Source organism: Megalops cyprinoides, chromosome 19 (genome assembly GCF_013368585.1).
Source record: "Megalops cyprinoides isolate fMegCyp1 chromosome 19, fMegCyp1.pri, whole genome shotgun sequence".
NCBI lineage: Eukaryota > Metazoa > Chordata > Actinopteri > Elopiformes > Megalopidae > Megalops > Megalops cyprinoides.
Window position 1 is genome coordinate 11,117,540 of NC_050601.1, and position 20,882 is coordinate 11,138,421.

The following is a 20,882-nucleotide window of genomic DNA, read 5'->3' on the forward strand; positions in this document are numbered from 1 at the left end:
AGGTGAAAATGACAAATGCAGAATGTCACCGAGAACCTGGGTTTTTCTCAGAAGAGACTGTTTCTTGCTAAAAAGAGCTCAAACCGATGATGAGAGAGAGCCAGAGAGAGGGAAATGGAGAGGAGAGATTTTTTTTTTTTTTTAAAGATTCACATGCTCTCCCCTTTGCCCTTCCTGACCTCCCTCCTCTGTTGCGTTCCTTCATTCCCCCTCTCCTTTTGCAGACAAACGAATAATAAAAAATAGATACATTTAAAAATGACCAAAAAAAAATAAAGTTTTAAACAACTACATAAAATGATTTGGGTCTTCACTGACATTTGATAGTTTAAAATGAAGTCCAACGCACCTAAACATTGTTGAGGTGTCATTGTTTGAGCAGGTGTATGGGAAGGTGTTAGGAAAAAAAACACTATTAAATAGTACAGTATCCCTGAGTGAGTTATGTTTTGAATCCACTTCCTACCTCTCAAAGGTGTAAGACAATAGGCTACATTTATGATTAATTTAGTCACAGATCAGATGTTTGAGGAGCACAGTATGACAACTTTGCACAGTTGCAAAAAAATGTACATTTCTTGCATATTTCTTGAAACAAGCCACTACTAGAATATTTTGAACTTTGGAGGAGTGACTTCAATGAAGAATCTGGTTGCACTTTTAAGGCTTTGAGTATTTAAGGAAATCTTTTTTAGCCAAGAATGAGTCAGCCAATTTTTCTTGAAATGATCCTTAATGTCATTGCAAATTGAGGCAAATACATATTCAGTTTATTGGAAATGCGCTCTAGGACTACAGGGAGCAGCCCTGTTTTTAAGGGATGATCACCAGCAGATCTGGGAGTATAATGGAGTTCAGCCTTCATTGTGAGGAAAAGTGTATAGATACGTATAGAGGATACATCTGAGTGAGAAATAAAATGTAGAAATGAAGGCATTTCCTTTTATTTCAATATTTTAAAGTAAATTACAGGTATAGAGTATCAGTTGACATGATGTTAAAAAGGGTACACAGATTAAAAAGGAGAACCTACATAAAGCTGAAAAGAAAGAAATGTGAAAAATCAGAAATATAAAAAAGGCTTTAAAACTAGAAACTGAATATGAAAATGACTAATAAAAATATGATTCTTTTAATCAACCTAACATAAAATGAATCATTACAAGCTAAAGATTCTCAGGAATGGTCAGAAATTTTCACAGAACATTAAATAAGCAGGGAGTCTGTCTCTCATCTCATCTGTCAGACTTGCATCTATTCATATACATTATATATATAATGTATAAGCTTTAAAAGGGTATAACCAACTGGCCTGTCTAAAATTCCAAACACTAGAATTGGATTAAATGGACTTTATATTCACAAAACTATGTCTGAAAGATCTGTCAGTCAGTGCTAATCGACACAAGCTTCAGCAACAACGTCCACATGGAAAGTTCATAGTTACTGTACATCCCAGATTGTTTTTGATCACAAAGGTCAAGTCCACAGCTGAGCGCACTGACAGTTCCCCTCCCCTGGTATCTCTCCTCACTGGACTGGACCAGTCACTGGGGTGGTATTGAACTGAAAGAGAGGAGGAAGGAAATTAACCATTTGTTTGATGTAAATCCGTTGTATATGCTAGCATATATTTTTAAATTGGATTTATTAGCTTTTTTACAATTCTAATCAGGATTATGGAAACATTAATTTCTATAATATACAGTAGTCATGTTTATCACTTATGTAAGTTTTACACTTGACATTCTTAAATCATTAAACATTCTATTAGAAAACTACAATTCATGTATTCCTGTTATAAGAATCAACTGCATTTAGCAGGACAGTCACTCCTGCACTAAATCTGTTTATACATTCAGCTTTTCAGAATCAAGCTATCAGTGTATAAGAAAAATTTGGGTTTACACTCAGCATGGAATGCCACACTCACTCTACTGTAATGGTGTGATTTGCCAAAAAAAAAATCCAGAAATGGCCAGTGGTCTTCTATCTCACATTAATTACCGCAGCACTTAGTATGAAAATATATTGATTTACATACTACACTCTATGACAGAGAGAGTGCCATGGAGGGGGCAGAAAATGAGTGGATCAGCAGGCACCTATGCTTCAGACTGCTCTTGTCTTACTGGACAAGCTGTGATGAACCAGTGATGGCACCATGCCGCTGCACCGTACACAGCCACAATTGTCAAAGACACGCCTAAAAACAATTATTATAATGTAATTATTTCATATTTGGAAAAAAAAAATGGAGTTAAGGATATTGATTGCATGGTACTGTAGCTTACACAGTACTAGGAATTCACCTAGTGAGTCCTATTATTTTTATTTAATGAAGGGTTAAAAAATATATATTTCTTAAATAAGAGGAAGATGTTCAAAACAACCTTTTTATCCTTTAAATCGTAATACCACATTGAGGAATCAACCACTTTTAAGCAACAGATAGTCCTTGATGGCTGATCTTCTTATAAATGGTGTGCGCTCGGTTCAAATTTGCATTTTTAGCCTTAGTTATACATACTACTGTATTCAATACAATATACATCGTACAATACACTAATAAAATGCTGCTTATCAGGATCATTATTATGACTGCTCTTGAAGTGTGGAGACCGCAAAGGCAGAGTCCGTGTACTGTTGACAAGGGGTGTACTGGGGTCAGGAGATTACCTCGGACGTGTTGACGTAGTCAGAGACGCTATTGTTGTCGCTGTCAAAGTTGCCAAAGCTGTCCAAGGACACACCTAACGCCAGCACACACATATCACCAAATAAGCCACAACACACGTCAATCAGACTCCACTGTTATTACTTCCAGCAGTAATGATGGCACTGTAACTGACATTGTGACTGACTGAAAAAATCAGCTGATTAGTTGATGTGCATGTGACAATCATGTGACAATGATTTAGAGCATAACAATCTTTATGGTGTATTTCAGCACATGTTACTGTTTATACAGAAACATCAGTTACAAAATGAAACCACAATGACTGACCTCGGTGGAATCCAGCGTGCTCCTCGGCGTTAACGTTAATATAATTCTGACTGCTGGCGTCTGTGACCACACACAGACACACACACACACACAAACGCACAAAAGATACGTTTATAAACTACTGTCACTACTCCCAATTGCTACACTGAAATACATCTCGCATGAAAGTGTCATTTTTTTATTACAGCCAATCGGTTCTTGTCTTTGGACTAAATGAAATACATTAAAAAATAATACTTGTATGTATTAAATGAAATATGATCGACCATGAAGAAATATGAAGGATGGCACTGGAGTATCTGGAGGATTACACATAGATATAACATAACATAGTGATGCTAATGACCTTATTTGCCACATATGCATTCTCTTACCAGACTGTCCATCTTCCTCCTTCACATTCACGTAGTTCCCCTGACCTAGAACAGTCCAATCCAGGCTTAAAACGATTACATCATCAACGACAACAACAATAACATATCTGCTACAATTACATCACATTGCATTGTTCATTAGCTTAGTGGATGCTCTGATCTGGGGCATATTTATTTTGTAATGTAATATCTTGCTTTTTACGATATTGTCATTTTAGACACACACAGCTGGACACATACTGGGGAGATTAAGGTGAACCTTTGTGTGGATATAAAAAAATCAATCCCTTTCACAGTGACACAACCACACAGAGCATACTGCACCACACTGTTGCACGTTACAACCAGGCTCATATGTCATTTTTATGATTTCAGTGACCTTCTGTGCAATGAACAATACAGATTCAGTGAAGTCGTCTAATATGAATATTACTATCCTTTATTGTTGCCATGTACAACAGTCCTCTCAGTCTCTTTCTCCCTCTTGGTCGTCCGTACCTGAGCTCTGTGTGGATGCAAGACTCTGCTGGGACACACAAATTCTAATGTCTGCTGGAGGATCAGGCAACACCTCTCTGAAACAGACAGACAAACAGACAATGACTCACAGACAGGGAAAAACAACATGCAGAGGCGAGAAGCATTTGAACCACACACACACACACACACACACACGCACACACACACACACACACACACACACACACACACACACACACACACACACACACACACACACACACACACACACGCACACGCACACACACACAAACACTCACATGTATCCTTCTCCTTTCACTTCTTCGTCATCATCATCATTGTCTTCATTGACATAGTCATCTGTAGAAAATGACAACGCACTTATAAAGCTGAGAATGTGATACACATGAAACATGTTCAGCGTATTTGGCAGATAATATTGCCTAGGGACTCTTAAACAGTATTACACTCTATTATATTATAATCATTTAGCAGACACTCTTCTGCAATAAGCACAACAGAACATAAGTGTATCCATTCAAGTTAAATGAGCAACAGTGTCAGACCAGGCTAAGTATTATCACTAGTACAATAAGTATTATACCCTACTTGGGCATAATACAAATAGTAAATAATCAACTGCTATATAAATTGTTTACCCTACGCACACAATTATTTAAGTAGAAGTGTTTAGATATAAACAGTTTCTCTATCAGTACTGTGTTTTAGTGGAGGCAGAGCTTGATGTACTCTGTTATTCAACTTTCTTGTGGCCATTGTACTTAAAAAAAATGTTTAAGCTATTTAAATATTATTATGTTTAGCTTTTAGTCTTGAAGTCTTGAACTCAAAGACTAAATCGGACTTTAAAATTCTCTTTTTTGCCACAACCTGGAAACGTCTTTGAAAGATAAATACTTCATTGGTGTGTAAGAAGGGTTTCAAAAGTTTTAAAATGCCCTTACTCCCCTCCCCTGCTCCACATTTTTACCCTCTTAAAACTGGCAAATGCATATTCGCCACATATTTGCCTCAGCTCACCACAACAACCTCACATACACTGATGGATGTGCACTAATATAGGCGCACTGAGGGTAGCGGTGATGATGTTCACACTATAAATCCCACACTGCAGCACAGCAAAGCAAACAACAGTTGGAGGATAGGCAAGTGAGACATCATCAGAGGAAGCTATGAGTCACAGGGTGCCTGAGAGAAGTGGGACATGTTGCCAAAAACCCCGCCACTACCCCCACCCAACCAGACTGAAACCGTAAGGTAATTGTGTGTTTTCTTGTTTTTATTGATTTTAATTACTAAATCGGAAAACAGGTTATCAAACATGAGAAATTAGTTCAGCATCAATGAGAGAAAGCTACTTCTACTCTGAAACCAAGCCATAAAATAATTCCACACTTGCTGTGGCCCAACACATAATCACCCTGGATCTCATCTTGATTTGTAATTTTTTAATGCCAGTCATTAAAAGCACAATTTTGGCAGATGTTAGAGATGTACTTAATACACTCCTGATAGTAAGTATAAGGATATCAAAAGCTTTGGGGATCTTTGGTGGTAAGGCATACATGTGGTCTGGACACGTTCTATGCTGTTACTCATCTTTTTGTCTTCTGTAACATAAGCATGCAAAATATACATACATGAATGATTGAAATAAAATCATTACCATCTTGAGGAGTGGAAGGTCTTTCTTTGGGGATAATTCCACCTGTAATGCATGTCCAGATTAATTAATGTCATCTCTAAATGGCAACACAACAAAGATAGTGTTGGAAATGCATGTGAAATTGATACAAACAATACTTTACCCCTGGTCAAACCTGAGAGGGGAGATGTGAAAAACCTACTACTTTCAGTTTTACACTGATTAATTTTTTTCTTCTTGATTTACTTTCGATCCAAAGTTTATTTCAGCTTTTTTGTATTGCAATGCATTGCCTTTATAAAAGCCCTGATTGACATCTTATTCACTACAGTATAAGACACATCATGGCTCTTAGAAAGTACTGACATCATCTTCAGCAGAAAAAAAAACTTTCAATCCTACCACTTTGTTGCAATTTTTTCCATAATTTTAGCTATTGCAAATGTTACACTTATTTAAATGACATTATTCCATTTACACACACATTTATTCAATAATGATTGTGACTAGCAAATAGTTTTGCAAGTAATGAAAAATGAAAGGCACAAGAATCTGCATCTTGCAACTTGACCTTTTTTTTGTTATTTTTAGAAATAAGTAAAAGTTATCAATGATAAGTAAGATAAGATAAGATAAGTAGATAAGTAAAGTTATCAATGACTCATTAAAAAGAAGACCTCTTTAAAAGCCCATCTGTAATGGATGTTATATGGAGTCGTTATTTTACTGATGAGCGTTGCTTTCAAAATGTACTTTGTTATTTTTTGTTACAGAGAGAGCACATTATGCTTATCTATTTAATTTGTTGAAGGTAATAAATTATTTTTGTCACTCCTCTGTTTCCTGTTCTTTCTTTCAGTGTTCTTTTTCCTGCAGCTGTTTTTTAGTCATTCTCTTTGTTCTGTCTTTGTTCTGTGACCCCTTCACCCCCATCTCTGACCTGAGGGGGATAGAGGGATAAGGAGATGTTGAAAGTGGAGAGCACTCACCTGTGTCATTTGGATTGAAAGAGGAACGACGAGTCTGGTGCATCACGGGAGAACTAAAAAGACACACATCATTAGATTGCGTCTGTCTTGATGACCAATGATACTGGCCATTAGGTGCAATTGTTTTTTTATTTGTTTTTTCACCACAAACAAACAGTGACCATTGTCTGCAAAGTGTGAATTGTGGTAATAGTAGTACTGTATTATAACGTGGGTGAAAGATAAAATTGTAGTTGCACCATCAACACCAATCAAATCAAACTTGCCAGCACACACCATTCATCTATCTGATATGATTGAATTTACATTTGAGTCATTTAGCAAAGGCTCTTATCCAGAGTGCTGTGGGTATTTACAGTGTCTCTGGTCTTGCCATTGAATTACAGGGGTTTCACATCACGGATTTTAACAGCCACTCCAAGAGCGTGCCTGTACAGGAGTTTCAGAAGCTGTACAACAAGAGTGTGACCAGTGTATTTGTATAGCAATCCTGTGGCCGGTGTGTGGAGAGACCTACGTGTCGAAGGGGAGGTGGGTGGAGTGCCCGGAACCTCTGCTGGAGACAGGGGGAGCGGGGCCTGTAGTCACACAGCCACATGTCCGAATTACATCAAAACTGCATGCGTAATCGTTAAAATTTTATGATATGATGAATATGACAGTTACATTCATTCATCATCACCATTCTTTAAATGGTAACAGCAGTAAAAAGAATATTTCCAATAAAGGTTTAGATATAAATGAATATGAATATTTACATGCAGGACGTACAACTCTGAATCCTCCTTGTACAGTATGAGATCTAAGAGAACAGGGTAGGTGTAAACATTTACTTGTTAAAAAACACTGGTAGGACAAAAGCTTTGATACGTGTCCATCATCATAAGTGTTTGAAATAGTTCATTCTTACTGTTGTACGTAGTCGTCTTCACTAAAGTACTGCTGAATAGAGGCTGTGAAGAGAAAAACATCTGTAAATGCACTGAAGGTAGAATATTTCACTTTGTTTTACCCCTCTTCCCCTCCTCCATGGATTCCTTTCTTTCTTCTTCACCCCTCCCCATCACTTATATCACTCACTGCATCAGTCTCCATTTCCTCATTCGTTCCCACCCTCCCACTGGCTCCATCTTTCCATATCCCTCTATCACACTGTTACTGTTGGTTCGTATCTCGGCATTCCATTGCATGACACCCCCCCCCCCCCCCCCCCCCCTCTTCTTACTCCGGTGTGAGGACTTTCGGCAGCTCACACACAGGCCAGCCAGAAGGACCACAGACACGACAAGAAGGCCTCCGCTCAACAAGGGTCCCAGTGCTGCCACCTCCATTACTGCAGATGCACAAGAGCAGGGCCAGAGAGCAGGGGCAAATACATATACAGCAAGTTAGGCCATTTTCTTAGGAGGAGGAAAAATATGTTTTTCACTACTATGGTACTCAGTTACACTTATAAAATCAAGTTAGGATTATTGTGGAAAAAAACTGCTTCACTGCTGTCTGACATCATATCTGCATATCTGAAAACTCAGATACCTGAAGAGTTTTTTTTCTTCTCCTTGTGGTTGAATTCAGTTTTGAATTGACAGGAAATGGGTTTCCTGTAATTTGCAACGAAGTAAACCCTTCTTTTTTCACATAGTTTACCCAGAGACTGACAGACACATTTTAGATTTTAAAGACCATACTGCACATACAAAATAAAAACAGAAAACTATTTGATTATTATTAACACTTTCCACTCAATCTTTAAGTGGTCTTTATAGAGTCAGAGCCTCACCTAGACTGATGGAGGGTGAGTCCTCATGAAAAAACCTTGCAGCATGTAAGAGGCAGATCTGTGGCATAAGTGTGAAATAATCAGACCACAAAAAGTGACCATGAGTAACCAAGGGCCAGAGACAGATTTTATCACAATGACACAGAACACACACAGCACAGCTCAACACAAGAAGACACAGCATGGCTAAACACTCCTTTAGAAATTTAATGCAGAACCTCTACCTAGATGAGCCACTTCTGTGTGCGTATGCTGAAGTTAAGACATGACACACACAATTAAGAAGTAAATGTTTGCCTCTGAATGTATAGCTGTTCTGTAACATACACTAACAGGCACAAAGAGTTGCATCATAGAAAGGTAAAAAAGTCAAACTCACCAATTCTGTAGCAGCTCCAGTAACAAATGATTTTCACTGTCGACAAATTTATGGTGTAGAGAAAATATCCCAGCTATAGTTGGCTAAAAGTGTAAAATCTGGTGTCAAACGTTAGCACATCATACGTTAGCAAACCGACTTCACCAAGTCACGCTCTGAATTCCGCCATTTTGGAGGTCATTAACTCCTACTTCTCAGTTACCGTTTCTCCCCTAATACTGCCGGTCTTTTATCTATACATTTTCTCTTCTATCCATATCGATCAGATTTTTACTTCTGTTTATTTATTGTCTTGTTCTACACCCTTCCGTATTCTGCTTTCTGGCCTACTTACTACCTTAGCCACCTGCCTTGTGCCATGTATACTCTTACTCAACAGTATGTAGTTGCAATTGCTCTCTCATCAGTTATGCCACCATTTTCATTACCCCCTAAAGTATTTGCTACCTTCTGTCTTTCTACATATTATTTTTTTCATTCAGCTCCTCTCACCCTTCCTCCCCCTTACCTCCCTGAACAGTCTTGTTGCCCCTCCCTCAATCTCTCTCTCTCTCCTCCCTTGGCTCACCCTCCGTTTTTTCCCTTTTCAAGCTGCTTACTCTGAGACATGGAACAGCTCACTCTCTTAAATGTCACCCCTAAGTCACTCTATTGACATCTCTCTCTTTACCTTCCACAACCACTGAGTCACCCCTTACTCACACACAACCTGAACTAAAGACTAAAATTTCTAGAGAATGTAGGTCAATTTACCGCAACGACGGGGAACACTCATGAGATGATCATTGAGGTTAAGATTGCTCTGCAGTCCACACTATCTCAATATCGAATAAATGTTCACCATGGCAAGTTAAACCAAGCAACACCCTAACAAACAGCACTTGTGTTTTTACAGCTTATGTTTTTCCACTCCCTGCTTATATACTGTAATATGACTACAAGTACTACCATATTCGCACACTGTGGAGAAATGACTGTCCTCAACAGACTGGACCACGAAGAAGAGTCTACCTTTGCCAGTGACTGCCCATGATTCTATACACTATTGATCAGCCAGGGTGTCAACATTGACCTGCTCCTGTAGCATGGTACCCCATCAGTGTGCAAACCTCATTGAAAACATTCCCCCTTCTCTGTGCTATGCTGGGGAGCTTGGGAGGCCAGTTACGCCATGTGGTGCGTGCGCTGGCACCTCGACACCGCACCTGCCCCCATTTCTGCCTCCCGCAAACAGGAAACTAAACGAGCGGAAGGAAGTGATTGGTTCTCCTTCAAAGAGAAGACACAGACAGCGTAACGAAAAATACCCAGGAACCTGCATGAGGCACGGGCAAACGGTGATGTGTGTAACAAAGGGGCGAGAGATGAGGCAAGAAATTGTGCTAGCAAAAGGCGGGAGGATGGGACAGTGACTGACAGCAGGCACTGTGTCAGGACTGGCCAGCGCTGTGACAGCAGAATGGTTGAGTTTCAGAACTCAGTCACACTGTTGAGGCAGAAGAGAAACCGACACCAGGCAAGTGCATAGTGGGAAAGGACAGAGCGATGTGATCTCGGAGGCCTGCTAGGGGGGCCATCCCTAGTCGCCACATTCACTCTAGCAGGGGCCAGTGAAAGGAAACGTTGTGCCCTTCAACCCTTTTCAATGCCACACAAGGACCCACTATAATTTAATTTTTTAAATAAACAGTAATCTGTAAACATAAAAAACACTGTTCCACTCTCATGTTTCACTTCTCTATGTGCATTTGAGCCTCTCTCTCTTCCATAAAATCTTCTTTATCAGCATTTTTCAAGACTGTGGTAGTCAGCACACTGACCCGAGAGGAAAAGCTTGCAGTGGAGTGACGGCGGAGATGCAGAGGGACATTAAAAAACAGGAACTGTAGCTGTTCTAAACACCCATTTCATTTGAAATTTCACATTTTGCTCATCCATGGATATTATAATGGAGATTGTAATGAAAGTAATACTGCTAGACTCACCAAAAAGGATATTCTATAAAGTATGAAAGTCCAAGTTATCTGCACTGTTCCTCCCCAAGCAGCATCGGTCTCCCTCCTGACCCTGCAGCAGGTTTCCTTTGAGTTCCTGAGTCTTCAGCCTCGTGGATCCTTCTTCCAGTAGCCCTCCAGAGGTCCTCGATTTGTCCGAAATCGCGAATTTCAGGCGACATTGTCCTTCACTGGATCCAACCCCAGTCCTAGTCAGTCTCAACCACAAATGGGACTGATGGAACTGTGGCATTGCACTTTTAATAAATCACGAGAGACATTACTTAACCATACTTCCTTAAATACATTTCTGTGGCTTACGTATTATTCCTAACTCAACTGTCTTTCAGTTCTAGTTCAGTTGTCTTTCAACTGTCCCTTCCAGGAAAATGCATCAGAAGACCAACACACACACACATAAGTGGGTAGACCATGAGAAGCCAACAGACCCAGAGTGAGACCAGATATCGATCCCAAGCAAACACATTCACAAGACAAAGATATTTACATGATTGATGCAAATATTTAATAGTCCTTTAATCTTTAAAAAATTGTTACAACAAAATAACACTAGCAAGCAAATTCATATCGTAATTGTTAACCATGTCTTTTCTGAAATAACCAAAATAATGCATTGTTAGAATATACCACCATTGTGTTCATTTTTTTTCCAAAAAAACTGATGCATATCTGGAAAATGAGAGGAATCTCTCCCTCCACTTAATGTCACACCACACCCCAGGTACATTAAAAATCTAGTGAATAATATTAAATTTTATTAAAGTAAATACACTAATGTCTAAGTCCTTATTAATATTCCAAATGAACAGCATGTCTCCAGAGCTAGAGAACAATCTACATTCCAAATATGAAGAGTAACAGTGACATTTTGGCTATAGGTGTTCTCTGGTCAAGGTGAACTGTCATATAAAACCACTATATTTCTCCATTTCTTTGACAGGTAATATACACCACCAGAAGAACATTTTAAAAAGAAGAAAATGCTCTCCAGTGTTTAAAATCATTTTGGAAGTATTATCCTCGAGATCTGATGAAGTATGGTTACACAAAATTAGGTGCTGGTCAAGTCATTATCAACCATGGTAAAAAAAGATTATTAGGAAAAGACTGAAGCAAAACCCAAGCAATACACACTATAGTAGGGTAAAACATAGTGCATGATATAGATTGACAAACTATAGCCTTTTGTGTGGTATTATACTGAAAACTTTATGACTAAAATTTACTTCAGGAGCATCAGGTGAAATCTCTTTATGAAAACGTTATGTAGTTTAATAAGCAATATTCTGAATCAAACCAGGGAAGTTGAGAACCTTTAACGGCCATAGAATGTACAACGGAGGCACAGCGGAGAGAGCACTGTCAGGGTTAATTCAGCAACTCTCAACAGCCAGTCCCTGAATCACTTTGGAGTGCAGGGTGTGGCTGGGCCACGTTGCAGCGATTGGAAACACAGGTTATTGGTAGAAATCCCACAGGTGTGGGTTAAAATCAAAAGCCAAATTACAGTATTGTAACAGCTGAATCGGATAAAGGACATTTCCCTGAAGTCTGACATAAGCATTTTAGTGCAACTGGTCACTGATGTATGACTCCGTTTAGCCAAAACCCCGTCACTGTGAGGTGAGAGCACGGGGGACGACTGTGAACTTAAAACCCCTCAAATCACCCTAAACTCTCATTATAGCTGTGGCTACTCAATTGCAGTACTGTGCTATTCAACCATTTACACTCCAACTACCCAATATACTCTTAACAGCCTTGCCTCAGTATTAACGGATGTTTTTTCTGCTAACCCATCTTCCTGTTCAGTACTCTGTCACTGTATGTATTTCAGTATCTCTCTAGCCACGGCTTTATCTTCAGAAACGTGCATTTTCTGCCAGCCCAGTCAGTTTAATAATGCTTTTCACTGTAGAAAAGTGACAGGGTGACATACAGACAGATTTACAGAAATAACAATGTACAGGAAGTAGTATAGCTATTCTAAACTAAATTTCATAAGCTCTGCATTTTTTTTTACTAAATTGCCATTTAAAATGTTCAACCAGGTCTGAGTGTTCCCCAACCAAAATAAGTAGTAACCGCAATATAAACAAAAAAAATTACAATAGTAATAAATAATCATAAAAAATTCCCTAAATAGGAAACAGTCCAATTAGTGATCATCCTAACACCGCAGTGAAATTGACTGGAAGCTCCCCCAGTTACATCTGTGAAAGCAAACAGTATGCAGTTCTCCCCAAACAGAGCAGATCTTCCCACGTCCCTTCTCTCTTGTCAAATTAAAACGCTGGACACAGGTACTTTTGTGGACCTGCCTCTCTTAGGCACAACAATTGGTTCATCATCTGACAAATAAAGAAAAGAGAAGGACATATCAATTAGCATATTAAATCTTCACGCAGAAGCAAAGTATTCTAACAGAAATGCAGACAATGATTAAAAGTGGTGTTTTATTTGCCCCTTTAATCTCACCTGAATGTGCATAGTTCTCAGCAAGGTGGCGGTCTCTCTCGATGAACAAGGCGGTAGCCAGGAAGAAGCCCCCGCCCGCTACAGCCACAAAGGCACAGAGCAGGAGGGAGAGCTGGAGGGAGCGGAACTGCCACAGGTATGAGTCCGACTTGTGCAGGGAGTCTGACAGCTGAGCGCACGAGAGAGAGAGAGAGAGAGAGAGAGAGAGAAAGAGAGACATTCATAAGTGGAGATGTTGCTAGCCTGCAGGATAACAAATAACAATGCATGCAGGTCAGAACAGTCAGAAAGGTCAGGAAGGTCAGAATATAACAGAGCATGCAGGCCAATAACTAAATTTAGCAGACAACAAGGGCAACATTTTACATCGATTTAATTAATAGTGATGTGCATTCCTATCATTACAAAATTCAGTAGCGCAAAAAGGTGAGGCCTGGAAAGAGTCCCCTCAGCTGGTCTTGAGGCTGACAGCACTAACAAAACAGTCTTAGCAGTCTTAAGAGCATAACACCAAAACAAATTAAACTACACCAAAACGCAAACAAAATTACATCACCCACATAAAATGAAGGGAGGTCAGTACTGAATCTGAGGTGCTCTAAGAGATAGCAATATGTGTGCAATAGCAATAGAGTGTGTGTGAGTGTGAGTGTGAGTGTGAGTGTGAATGTGAGTGTGCGTAAGACTGATGACACTGACCACTCCAATGAGGTAGGGGCTCCCTGCATCTCCAAACAGGTGAGATACAACGATCTGCAAAGCTTCAGCCGTGGAGCGGCGCGTCGGGACGACTACATACTGATACAGAGGGAGAGAGGGAGGGCCAATCAAATTGAGGTATTCCGCCATCATTCAGACAATTCAGTTTACCTCAAAAGTACGCATGCTGCAAAGCTATCAGAAGATGAGCAACGACGTATCAAAATCTGTGGTAAGTGATAATGCTATGGGCAAACCGGACTGCAACATGTAACCATGTCAAGTCTGAGAACATAGATCTGCAGTAACAGAATGAAGAGAGGGAAAGAGAGGGGCTCACCAAAAGTATGTCAGCAACAATGGCCCAGTTCATTGACAGGAAGGTCTCTCCGAGGAATATGAACACCTTAAAAAGAAACAAAAAGAAAACATATCATCAGTATAGAGCATGACTAAATACAGACTATAAACAGACTACACATAAATGTCTGGTCAGGGCTCTTAAGTAGCTCAGTGGTAGAGGTGAGCTCTACGGCCTGGGTGAAGCCCACAGGAGTAGAACGAGCTGGCTTCATTCCACCTGGGATAGAGGAGGGAAGATAAGCCAGTAGTACGCTTGTCTCACCGCTCTCAGACACCCTATGACTTGTCAAGCATCTGCAAGTTGCTCAGATGACGTCAGTGGAGAATAACCTATCCTCCAACGGGTGCCCACACTGGTATACTGAGCTTCATAACTTGTAGTGTGAAAAACGGCCACTGGCTGTGTGCAAGCAAATCAAAGGATTGTATTCTTCTTGCCTAAGCACTCTTGTGTGTAGCCATGAGACAAGCCTAGTATATGACTGCAGATTTGAAAAATAAGGCTGCATAAAGGGGGGAACAAAATGTATAGACACAGATGCAGAGATAAAAAAACAGCAAAAGTGAAAGATGACCTGGCAAAAGCTCAGGTTGAGTAAAAAGTGAAAATCATTAAGGCAAAATGCAAGAGGAGAGAGGAGGAGAGAGCAAAAAGGAGAGTGAGAGAGACTCACGTAAGTGGCAATGGTGCTGGCCTGGGCGCAGACGATGGAGAGGTAGAGGAAGGGGGCTGCGAGGAGGAGGCCAGCGGCACACACCAGGGGGTCGGCCCGAGGGGTCCTCTGCCTGAGCCTCCTGCTCACCTCTACACCAGTGCCCACACCCAGCACCCCAGTCACACAGGTGATTATCCCAAAATACAGGCTGGGGACAAAAGGGGAGATGAAGACAGTAAATAACTGTGACCTTGTATAAGTAGCAATGAAAGTGCAGGCAAGCCTCAGGAGGATGAGAACACAAAGATTACATCTTTTTCTCCAGGCATTTTCATTCAGTTCCCACTAGAGCTGAAACAAATACTCCAAACTGATTAGGTTCTCTTAATGGTGCCTAATCAGTCTCTTCTGTTTGCTGTTCTTGTTCTGTTTTATATCTAATCTAGGCCTTGCTGTGGCAACTTTTTGCGCATGGAGTGGTATAAAATGTTTCATAAAATGAAAAATGTAACATTACACAGCTCGAAACATCACTAACTGAACCATGTGTTGTTTTTGTGTTGTGTTACAGATAGCATAAATGTTCACCTCTGAGCAAAGACCACATGAACCTAATCAAATGAGTATAGTTTATAAAAGCTGTGTTTTGTCTACAGCTGTCCTTTGATCAGGTGAAGTTGCCTAAATGCATAAAAATCTCGCTATTTCTCCATTTTTTCACCTGTCTCCACTCTCACCTGTTTGCAGGATAACCTGTCTTTGCTCTCTCACCTGTCGGAGGTATCACAAGGCCCAGAGAAGCATGGGGCTTTCTCCCCTGTAAAGATGGCAGCCCGTAAGAGGAAGGTAGGGGCCCAGAGGGCCAGTGACCCTGTCACAAAGGCCACGGCGGTGAACCCAAAGGTGGACAGCATGAAGCTGGGACTGGAGAGGGAAAGAGGAAGAAAGAAGAACCACAAAAATGAATATGGCAATTCTTGCTAATGGACACAACACAGATTATTCTGGATAAGAGGAAGCTCTTGGTGCTGAAGGCCCTACTTCTTGGCTAGGGCCCGGATGTCGGCAGCCCAGCTGGTTCTGTGCAGGCTGTGCTCAGGCCGTGCCTCGATGGCTCCTCTCTTGGGCTCTCTCACCACTGTGATCAACAGCAGCACTGCTATAAGACCCAGACCTGGAGTCACCTGGGAAAGGGGGTTACAAGAATGTATGGAGAAATTAGAGGATCTGCATCTTTCTGTAACTCATATCTTTACTGTACAACAACACAACAATTTGAAAACAAAACACTGACTTAACCAAGTATGTGGCTTTGTGTACAGTATATGATTTACCAATGCAAAAAAAATAAAATGAAATGCAAATACTACAAATGGAAATATGGTCTAGGAAAGCCACATTCTCTCTCACACACTGCATTCACAGTGTCCACCAGGATCAGGAGCTCTGATCCACTTGCTTTCAAGTTCTTTTCAGTCACTGACTTACCCTGAGTGCCCAGTGCCAGTCCTGTGCCAAATCATCTACTTTTGACCCCACAATGTAACCAAGACCACTAAGAAAGGGAGACATTAAACAGGCAAATAATTACACCAATTACTTAACCCTCATTTCCTTATGCTGCAATATGCATTATGCATGTAATAAGCTAGGTGTCTTAATATTTTAAGAATTACATAGTTTTGCCTCAAGCTCACTGTCCTGTCGTTCAGAGTGTATGATACAACCCACTGCTCACTCTCACCTGCCCACGGGGATGGCGAAGTAGAAGACTGAGAGCATTCTTGTTCGCTTCTCTTTGATGAACAGATCAGCGATGATGGTGGGGGCAATGGTGGAGTAGCTGGCCTCACCTACTCCCACCAGACCTCGAGTTAACAACAGGATTCCAAAATACTGTGGGAGCAAATTGAGGAGGGGTGGAGATTTAATAATTATCATAGACACGAACACAGTACTAAAGTGCAATGCATGAAACTCCTTGAGACCAAATAATAGCCCAGGATGCTCAGAGAGATTAACACCTAGTCACAGTACATGCTGGAGTACATGCTGGAGCAGTTTACAGGGGGATGCACACAGACTCATGGCTCACGCCTTTAGGAGCATTATGAACTCACGCCTTTAGGAATATAGGAGCTGGCCAGCGTGACGACAGCCCAGAAAGTGATGCCCACGCACATGATCAGCTTCCTGTTGTACCGGTCTCCAAAGTAACCAAACACTGGAGCCAGAAACATGTAACTGCAGATAAACACTGAGAGACAGAGAGAGAGAAACATATAGGGCAGATGGGTTATAATTTGGACACTATTACCAGTAAAACTCTCAAAGAATTTGAACAGTTCAGCTGTTGGCATTTTGACCTTTAAGCAGCACTCTCACTTCAGGACTGTACACGTTAGATCAAATATAAATGTCTGACAAAAGAAACTGAGTCACAGCAGTATATAGCAGTATACACTAAATGACTATGCAAAACAGTGTAATACCAAAGCGCTCAAGTAGTGAGAATAGAAAAGTCAGGTTCCCTCTCTTTCTCTGGTTTCCTCCATATATGCAAGCTTCCTCCCCATACATATACGTTTCAGCATTCGCACTTCCCCCTGACTGTGTTTCCAGCACTGATAACCCATTACTGTGCTTATCTCTATAGACACTGAACCAGCCACAACATGGTGCTGAGTAGTATACCATGGCCTAATGCCTGAAACATGCTGATATAAAAGTACATAAAGAAATAAAAACAAATAATTAAAAAGATAAATCGACAAACAGGTTTTTCATGCAGTGTCTCTCACCTGTCTGCAACAGCCCTGACATGCTGTCATCAATTCCAAAGAACTGCTCAATATCTGGAAGAACACCTGAAAGAAAGACCCTGAGTATTATATTTCACACACCTTGGGAGATACAAGGACCATAGCACACACTTGAGCTAAGCAAAAACTGAAAGCAAGCGTGAGTCACTTCAATGCATGCACATTGATTGGCCTGACACTATGCACAAATTGATTCTGATTGATTACACTCCAGTTGTGACACAACCAAGAAAAGAACAGTACAATACCAGCCACAGTGAATCTGTCCATGTAGTTGAGCAGGTTGATGAAGCAGAGCACACCCACTGTCAAAATTGCCCTCCGATCGGTCACCCCACTGACAGGCTCCTCCTCATTTGCCAGCTCTGTCTTTGGTTCACCAGACTCCTCACCCTCATTGTCGTCCGAGAAGAAGGGTGCAGAATCGGAGTTGGGGTCTGTAAGGGACATCACTGCTGCTGGAACAGAGACCGAAAGGTCTAAGGGAACTGAACACACCACGGCAAATAAACACAGGGGTTTCCCATTCACACAGAATGAATATTGAAGGCTGTCTGTATTGTACAGGCTGGCATTAAATATCACACGTGCCTACAAACTTGAGTATACATGACAAAACTGCACCAAAATGCTGGAGAGACGATGTAACAGAATGAGAGAGGAATCAGTCCGTTATATTCCCTGGGGTCATTTGGTGGTCAAGGAAAGAATTTAAAGGCTTAAATTTAGAGCACAAATTAAATAAAGACAATTCCTTGTGCCTCATTGAATCACCCCAGGTAGTCCCAAGCAGGTTTCAGGCAGACAGCTGCAACTGCAGCAATGTAATTTGGAAAAGGAATATGATGGAAGGCTGAATCCCAGTGGTTACGCAAATGCCCAGCGATAAGGAAAGTGATAAGGTCCGCCGTACAACCCATGACAGATGTTAGATGACACGGTCATGTGAATGACAGGGTGGTGTAAGGAGAATGACTTTGTGTGTGTGTGTGTGTGTATGTGTGTAAGTTAATATTTCAAATACCCATTGACAAACTCAATTAGTCTCAAGACTACATTACCATTGGCACAGCAGACAACATAATTACAAACTAGATGTTAAATGAGCAACATCACCACTGTGAGTGAGTGGACACTGCAAAGGAGACAGAGAAAGAATGCACTCAGGTCTACCTATGATTTAAGCCTATTCCTGTTTCCCTGTGATCTGAGCCTGTTTTCAACAACACATGCACTATACCTTATAGATAAGTTAGGAATTTTCAACTCAACAATCGGACTCTGTCAGGCCAGAACGGTCAGGTCTTGGTGCTGCACAACGTATGCTCCTGTGATATTTGCCATTTACCTCACAGATACGGGAAAACTAAAACCGAAACAACTGATATAAGAACGGGTTTTGGCAAGCAACACTCCAAAACAGTTCCTCTTTTGTATGCTAAACAACAGCATGGCCTCTTTTCTCAGTACATTGCATTTTATCGCTAGTACTGATTCTCAAACTGGCCACAAGTTCGCGTCGATGTGCTTGGAATCGAATGTGTAATACCGGAATTACTGAATGTATTACTGATTCTTATTTATTCATCCATTTTTTTCGTATTTTGGCAAAGGTTCAGAGCTACTTACACCTGTCACGGGTTTATAATGCGCACCAAAGAGTGCATAAATGCATGCTTATCAAACTCGCTGCATGCAGCGCGGCCTTACAAAGTACAGCCAATTTAGTTTAATTACCTAACTGACGAGTTACTAGCGTCACATCGTTTGTGACAAGATCCACACAGACCCAAAAGATAAAGACGAGTCAGGCAACTAGTCAGCTAATGTTAGCTGTTCTGCAAACTTGTTAAAACTCGTGACAAGCTATGGAGCAATACAGCCTTCCCCAGTCATCCCCATTTATCAAATAGCGCAGTGGTCACAACAGAGTAAGATACCGTCGTAGCAGTCTGATCAATTAATTAATTAATTAATTAGACAAAATGACTGACTAGCTAGCTAGCCAACTTAGAAAACGTTACTCTACTCTAAATGAGTAGCTTCAAACAAGCACTGCAGCTGGCTGCTAGAGCTACATTTGTCGAGTAATAAAAAGTATCAACACAAAATGAGTCTAAATTACATACAGTTAGGTAGCTCTTTTCCGTAGGTAACGTTAATTGGCTAGACCTTATTGTTTGCAATGTACCTTTAGCTACGATTTGCCGTCAGGTTAGCTTGCTAACGGTACTTTTTGTTTTTGTTTACCTGGCAATTAGAGCAGTGATCTGCAAAACAGGATGCGTTCCAATTTTGTTTGCTTTTATGTCCTTGATTTTAACGTCACTTCGTTTTCTCTGATAAAGCACCGTTTATTTCAGCTGCTCCCTCTTCACGGATACTAATCTTTCTTCTCTTGGACAGTCCGCTAGCTTGCTAACTGCGGTGTTTCTTTCGAACACTAACTGCCGCCATGTTGCATTTGTATAAACTTCCGTTTTAACTCACATGACTATTACAACACTGCGCTGACGTCAGTGACCATAATCGAAACAGTTATGCTTTGCTTTATAAATAAACCCTTGTAAATGTCGTCTTCAGACAATTTAAAGTCTTTTTCAAATATTTATTTTTTTTCCAACAGTTTTAAGTTATCGATTCTGTTTAGTCTACACTTGAGGTGTCCCCTTTGGAAATTCAGTAACGATGCTCTCTGTTGACAGCTGCCACAACTGACAATTGCACCATGAATAAGCATGACAGTAGAGTGAACAAAATAGGGAAATCAATATCGGGGACCTCAGATTAGTGACCAAGGTGATTGAACATGGATAAATTGAGGCTTTGTCATTCTGCCATTCTTTATAGGGAAAACTGAAGTTAATGTTCCACTATATGTTACTAGTGTGAAAACTGAAGTCAAACTGAAGTGTGAAAATTAAAGTCTTCTGTGGGCGTGATGCTACAGGCAGGACAGATTAACTGAATTATAAATGTTGCTGTGTCTTCATGTCCTTTCAGATTTTAGACTTCTACAACTCAAAGTGATGAGTGATATTCCACAGGGAAAAACATATTACATGTGTAATGTGTGCTGTGTCCAAATGTTTTAACCCCCTTTTTCAGATTTTTGAGTTATTGAATCATTGCATCACCCCTCTGGTTTCATACATAATAAACACATTACAAAAA

The 20,882-nt window shown here is 40.5% G+C and overlaps 2 protein-coding genes across 3 annotated transcripts; both read right to left on the reverse strand.

Annotated features, from left to right (window-relative positions):
- Positions 1 to 1,181: 1,181 nt before the first annotated feature.
- Positions 1,182 to 9,577, reverse strand: lat (linker for activation of T cells). Its single transcript, XM_036552555.1, has 14 exons — positions 8,676 to 9,577; positions 8,297 to 8,354; positions 7,742 to 7,849; positions 7,427 to 7,469; positions 7,275 to 7,318; positions 7,034 to 7,094; positions 6,517 to 6,569; positions 5,549 to 5,590; positions 4,161 to 4,221; positions 3,880 to 3,956; positions 3,382 to 3,426; positions 3,008 to 3,067; positions 2,680 to 2,753; positions 1,182 to 1,566 (listed from the first exon to the last, which is right to left on the reverse strand). Exons 3-14 carry the CDS (start codon positions 7,845 to 7,847, stop codon positions 1,531 to 1,533), a joined length of 702 nt encoding a protein of 233 aa, XP_036408448.1. The 5' UTR covers positions 7,848 to 7,849; positions 8,297 to 8,354; positions 8,676 to 9,577; the 3' UTR covers positions 1,182 to 1,530.
- A 1,632-nt stretch (positions 9,578 to 11,209) lies between these two features.
- spns1 (spinster homolog 1 (Drosophila)) lies at positions 11,210 to 20,169 on the reverse strand. Of its 2 annotated transcripts, none has more exons than XM_036552537.1 (13): positions 19,959 to 20,169; positions 17,957 to 18,163; positions 17,688 to 17,753; positions 17,007 to 17,143; positions 16,631 to 16,782; positions 16,375 to 16,441; positions 15,928 to 16,070; positions 15,658 to 15,810; positions 14,905 to 15,094; positions 14,208 to 14,273; positions 13,868 to 13,966; positions 13,169 to 13,337; positions 11,210 to 13,041 (listed from the first exon to the last, which is right to left on the reverse strand). In XM_036552537.1, exons 2-13 carry the CDS (start codon positions 18,156 to 18,158, stop codon positions 12,971 to 12,973), a joined length of 1,515 nt encoding a protein of 504 aa, XP_036408430.1. In that variant the 5' UTR covers positions 18,159 to 18,163; positions 19,959 to 20,169; the 3' UTR covers positions 11,210 to 12,970. The 2 variants fall into 2 exon arrangements, with proteins under 2 accessions (XP_036408430.1, XP_036408431.1); XM_036552538.1 differs by having other exon boundaries at positions 17,957 to 18,166.
- Between the last annotated feature and the right edge of the window lie 713 nt (positions 20,170 to 20,882).